Source organism: Onychostoma macrolepis, chromosome 17, assembly GCF_012432095.1.
Source record: "Onychostoma macrolepis isolate SWU-2019 chromosome 17, ASM1243209v1, whole genome shotgun sequence".
Lineage (NCBI taxonomy): Eukaryota > Metazoa > Chordata > Actinopteri > Cypriniformes > Cyprinidae > Onychostoma > Onychostoma macrolepis.
This window is the reverse complement of record NC_081171.1, coordinates 4,269,727-4,275,761: the sequence shown is the minus strand read 5'-3', so window position 1 is coordinate 4,275,761 and position 6,035 is coordinate 4,269,727. Positions and strand designations below refer to the sequence as shown.

At 32.7% G+C, this 6,035-nt stretch overlaps 1 protein-coding gene and 1 pseudogene across 1 annotated transcript; one reads left to right on the top strand and one right to left on the bottom strand.

The window, feature by feature from the left end:
* Positions 1-6,035, top strand: part of LOC131523534 (NACHT, LRR and PYD domains-containing protein 3-like) — a 454,982-nt pseudogene that overhangs the window by 430,490 nt on the left and 18,457 nt on the right.
* Positions 627-5,767, bottom strand: LOC131523489 (kelch-like protein 10). The gene is given in 8 exon segments (XM_058749930.1): positions 627-759; positions 934-1,025; positions 1,376-1,492; positions 2,052-2,201; positions 2,394-2,591; positions 3,430-3,855; positions 4,658-5,150; positions 5,508-5,767. Coding segments are annotated over 8 exon segments (1,869 nt in total).

Here is a 6,035-nt window from a genome sequence, read left to right as displayed (position 1 = left end):
TAAAATGCCTCCTGAGGTTTTACTGTTTACCATCTTTATTGTTTTCAGAAGTCATAAATGACACTACAAAATATAGTTTCACTCTCAATTGTTTAATGTAACACAATTAAATCCATGTGTCTGTTATGTCTACAGTAATAAAAACATCACAAACTATTTAGAGTTAAATCAATCATACCCAATGCATGATCATATAAAAAAAGACCAAAATTTATTCACTGGTCACCCTGAAAGACAGTCAATTAAAGTGATTATTAAACAGTTTATTAAAACCAAACATTTTACTAAACATAATTCCCAATATTAGACATTGCATTTTTACTCATTTACTGACATTTTTATCACACAAATGTATCACTTCTGGTTTGTTAAGATTCAGATTTTGCTGTCATTTAGAAGCTTTTATCCAAAGCAACTTAGTACAATAATACAGGAACAGTCCTAATGGGACAACAACTGAGATAGTTCATTGTTTTTACACTTTTACAGGATTTTAACCTAGAATCTGATGAACAACACCATACCTGACAGGAAGATTAACACTTAGAATACAAACTCATTTTTTGATTGCATTTATTCACACATCACAGGTGCTATGAGAAGGTCAGAATGCTGCTGGAAGCAGGTCATTCACTGTCAGACTCGTCTTGTGTCTGGACTGTGTCTCGTTGGGCAGCATACTGTGCCATGTTAGGTAATCCTGATATTACGCAACAACTCAGAGCACTGCGGAAAATGGCCATTTCATTTGCATCAAACCTGTGTGGAAAACAGAAAACAAAGGCTGAGAATGCAAAGAAATATACAGTACATGACATTTTTACTGAGTGACATTCAGTGTTCATTAATGTTTTTGTGTGCAATTAGGCCTTATTTAGAGGCATTAGCTCACGCAGTGTGAAATGATGGAGATTTCATGTTTGTGGATGTTACCATTCATTTGTCTTCTCATCATAGCACTCTGCATCAGACGTTGTGCTGAATCCATTAAACCCTCCGACAGCAAACAACTGATCATCAACTACCTGGATTTTGAAGAAGGTATAAAGGAAATTAAATAATGTTCAGCTAGTATTTACCTTTATATGAATAAACCTTAGTATTGATGAAACACGTCAATGAAGCCTAATAATCCACAGCATAGAATTTCTTGACTCTTGAAATTAAGTAGATATTTTCATAGTCCAGCACACTTGGCAATATTGATTCATTTTGACATCTCCATGAAGCCTTCTAGAGTTTTTTTAGATGCAACTTTACACTTAGTGTCAATATGGGACCAAGACATATTCCCTATATTCATAATTACCAAATCATTGTTGTAATGTTATTTCATAGTTTCAGCAAATGCAAATAATAACTGTCCACACCTCACCTCAATTCCAAAGTTACTGCGTGGATTGTACATAGATGCAATATCACACCAGATGTTAGTCAGTGGGTTGTAGGTTTCTGCACTCCGCAAACGACTGGCACCATCGAAACCACCAACCTTTAAAAAATATATATTTTTAAATGTATGCATTCTGTGTATTTGTATGCACATTCATGCAGGCATTTACATAAAACACAACCTTTAAACTGCGCTTCCATGATTCTGTAGGTGTGTAAGGAGTATTACAGTTAACTAAAGCTATTTAAAAAATTGTTCTTGAAATAAAATAAAATATTAAAAAAAAAAAAATAAATAAAATTCTCATTTTCATTTAGTCTAACTTGAGGTACTAAAATAAACTAAAACAGAAATAAAAATTATTATGTAGACATAAAACACTTAATTTAGTTTAACTTGTACTAAAATGATGTACAAAAAAAATAAAAATGAAAAAATTATGTATTTAACAATACATTTAGTTTAACTGTGTTCTAAAATTATGTACAAAAAAAATCATGTTACTATATAGACATAAAGATATATTTAAATAACAAAAACTAATAAAATTACAAAAAAACCAAATACATTTTAAAAATTAAATGCAAAATATGAATAAAAGTTATAATAGTATGTAAATGATTCTAAGATAACAGTAATGTGTGTTTTTAATACTCACAGCATAAACTAGATCCCCGTAAGCGATCACACCAACACCGCTGCGGCGGCGTCTCATGGGAGCGATGAGGGTCCACTGGTTTGTGTCAGGGTTAAAGCTTTCAGCTGAGAAGAGACAATCTGTCCCAGTAAAACCTCCACAGATATAAACCTGCCAAACACACACAATATAATATGCATGATGTTCATGACTAAAGCCTTTCACACAATTGTGTTTACAACAGACAGTATATTTCATATGATATTCTGTTTCTTATTTACATGAGTACTCTTGTGCTATAGTTCAACATTTTTCCGTTTCACCTGTCCTTCTATTTTACCGGTCATGGGTGAATGTTCTTACCCTGCCCTGCAGTGAGGTGGCGTTTGCATCACTCCTCCGTTCATTCATGGATGCGGTCAGTGTCCACTGGTTGGTGTCAGGATCATAGCGTTCCACTGATTTGAGCCGTCCATGTCCATCAAAGCCACCGATGGCATAAATGAACCCATTCAGAACAGCAACACTAACATAGCATCGGCGTTCATACATGGGAGCCACCTACAACACAACATGGATTTAATTTTTTTTGGCATTCATTGTTCTCTTCTATCAATTGCAATAAAGTACAATGGTATTACCATGATGTTTGATGGACTTTTACATTTACTTTATAATAAGTATAAATGTGCTTAAAAATGTACTTTTTTAACACAATCACAAAGGTAACTCTGGTTGTTTTTGTCCAAACATTATTATATTATATTATATTATCAGGGTTATTATAGTTAACCAAAACTAAAGCCATACAAAAACGTCATTGCATGAAATAAAAAAAGATGGAAGTTGGAAAAGAAGGTGAAAAAAAACTTTTGTTTATAAAATAAATAAAACCCTTAAACTTATTTCAGCAGGTTGCCAAGGCAACACTTCTTATTTGTATTAAGTTTAACTTGATATACTAAAGCAAGTAGGTAAAACTAAAAAAATAAAATATATAGATATAGATATAGATATAGATATAAATCGAAAATAAAAATGACAAAAATACAACAAAATGACTAACGTCTAAAATAAAAGTATATATATATATATATATATATATATATATATATATATAAACATATTCTCTTAAATATACTTAAATAACACTTATCCAAATATTAAATATAATTAATATTATATTATATCTAAAACTATAATAATTGTTGGGAAACAAAAATGTATCATGGTATTACCATTTTTGGACAGTGTTATTCTTTAAAGTACTCTTTAAACCAATTTAATTCAGTACTGTGGTCCATATCAAAATACAATCTGATACCCATCATTTCACCACATAACTTTTTTTTTAAGGAAGCAAAATTAAAGTTAACTGTTGACCTACAACATTACTCACCTCATGCCAAGTTTGAGTGATAAGATTGAGTTTCCTCACACTGTTAAAATACTCCACACTGTCATAACCACCAACACAGTAGACAAACTCATCCAGGACAGCTGTGCCATGATAGGCTCTGGGACGCTCATCCTCAAGAGTCACATTGATCCAGCGGTCTGCATTTGCATCATATGCCTCGATCACATTGGAGGGACTGCCGTTGGTCCATCCTCCGACGGCCAATAGGATCGCAGAGGGCAGACGTGGGCGTGTCAGTTGATGAATGAGCTCTAAGCTGATGGGTCCATGTAAATCCATGTCAAATTCAAACAAAGCCTTCATTGCATTGATGATAAGAGGCACGCAGGCTTCATTCTCCATCACCAGTGCATTGCTCTTTACATTATTGATGAAGTAGTCTGATGTCATCAATCCCATTCGAACCTGAAGCACAGTGAAGAGAATTTCAACTTTCAGAACTGCGAGCCTGTTGCAAGGCTGTTACTAGGCAGTTGATATAGTGTCCAAAGTGCTTGCAGCATTACAAAATATCTTTTTTACTTTGTAAAACTTTCTAAAATCAAGATACATTTAAACTAAGACAAATGATTTAAGATATTAAATCTTGTTTTATGAAAAAATGATCAAAATTAAGCATGTTTATGCTTAAAATAAGAAAAATATCTATCAGTGGGTCTCAAGAAAAATAAACTTATTTCAAAAGTAAAACAAGATTATTTTTCTTACCTCATTGGGTTGTTATAAACTAAAATGATCATTACTTAAAGTAAAATAAACTTTACCTGAAATAAAATCAAATCTATTTTTTTAACATAATTTAGTTTAATCTGATGTACTGAAATAATAAAAGTAATAAAACTAACTAACTACCTAACTAACTAAATAATAAAAACTATTAAAAAAAAAGACAAAAACACAACAAAATTACTAAAACTAAAATAAAACTAAAATTAAACACAGAAAACAAGAATAAACTAATTCAATATATTGATAAAAATTATAATATATTTTTTCTTGTTTTAAGGGTAAACTCACTTAATTTTGTTAATAATTTATATTGTTGACTTGGTATCTTAAGTCATTTTCCTTCTAAAGTAAATGTATCCTGATTAAGACTTTTTAGATATTTGTAACAGAAAACAAGACAAATATACTAAAAACAAAAGTACAAGAAAATAAATTTTTTTGCAGTGCAGGCTGATGAAAAATAGTTTCTCTGGCTTGCCTTTGGCAGAAGCATGGCGATGTGTTTCCTCCTGGTTTCAGGTGCGTAATCAATCCAATGGAGCACGGCTTCAAAAACCACCTCCTCCTGTTTGACATTCAGCTCATCCTTATCAATGATCTCCTCAAGCTGTTCCAGTGAGAGCTGCAGGAACTCCTCAGATACTTGCAGAACCTCCTCAAAGTGCTGCAGGATGTAGAGCTTTGCTTTATGGCGGAGCTTTGAGCAGGAGTGAAAATCCTCTGTAAACATGCAGATGCCAATGCAGTTCTCCGGACATAAGCGCGACTCCAGGAACTGACAGCAGGCTTCTACAAGACCTGAGACTAAGAACTGATCAGCCGCCACTAAGAGCTCCAACACATTCTCTTCTGTAATGAGGACAGATCCTGTGTACGCATACTGAATAATAAGAGACAAGATGTTTCGGGACATTCCTGGAATATCATAGAAATGTTCTGGTGTTCTGCTCCAATTACTGGAGAAAATAACCCTGCAAACAAATTTTAAAAAGAAATACAGGCATTATTAATGAGTATTTGTGTTACACACATTAAATTTGTAACAGATTATTTTCATTTATTGAATACAATATGCTGGATAAACTTATAAACATTCTTACAATTCCATTCAAATGAAGAATTAAATTTCAAGAAACATTTTTATCTAAATACTGTCCTGTGTTCTGCCAATACACTCCTTCATTTTTATTCATTTATACATTAGACATTTTAGGCAGTTTCAACATTATGATGTTATTGATGAAAATTATGTAGGCCTATATAATTATAATTATTTCTTCTAGGTAGGCTACTTTGTACACAGTTGCAGTTTAAATGCTGCTGCTCACCTAAAATAAGGACTGCAGCCACACAAGATGATCTTGTGCACTTGAAATTCTCTGTCATTTGCCCTGATGATCAAGTCAGTGTGTTCGCCCAGTAAACGTGCTTCATCAAACACGGTAAAAGCTGTAGGACTGATGTTCTCCATTTTTTTACCAGCTGTTGGTCAGTAGCTAAATGTATTCAGTCTTCCCATCTCAAACACTGATTGAAGTCTCTGGACTCTAGAGTTCCATATTCTAGGTCTAGAATATTGTGACATCATAGTGGCAGAGCTTGAATAGGATATGTTTTTTATTCATTTGTGTCTTGGCCTTAACATTTGGCTTTTGCATCTAAAACCAACATTAAGTTTTCATTAACAATTAATAATAATTAACCATTCAATTTTTAACTCAGTGACCAATAAAATTAAATTAAGAGATTAAATAATTAGATAGCCTATTTGAATATGCAGTCATGCAAATACATAGCACAAAACACTAGTGAGTTGTTGACAGTAGGGCAGATTCAACAGATGTCAAACAGACGTT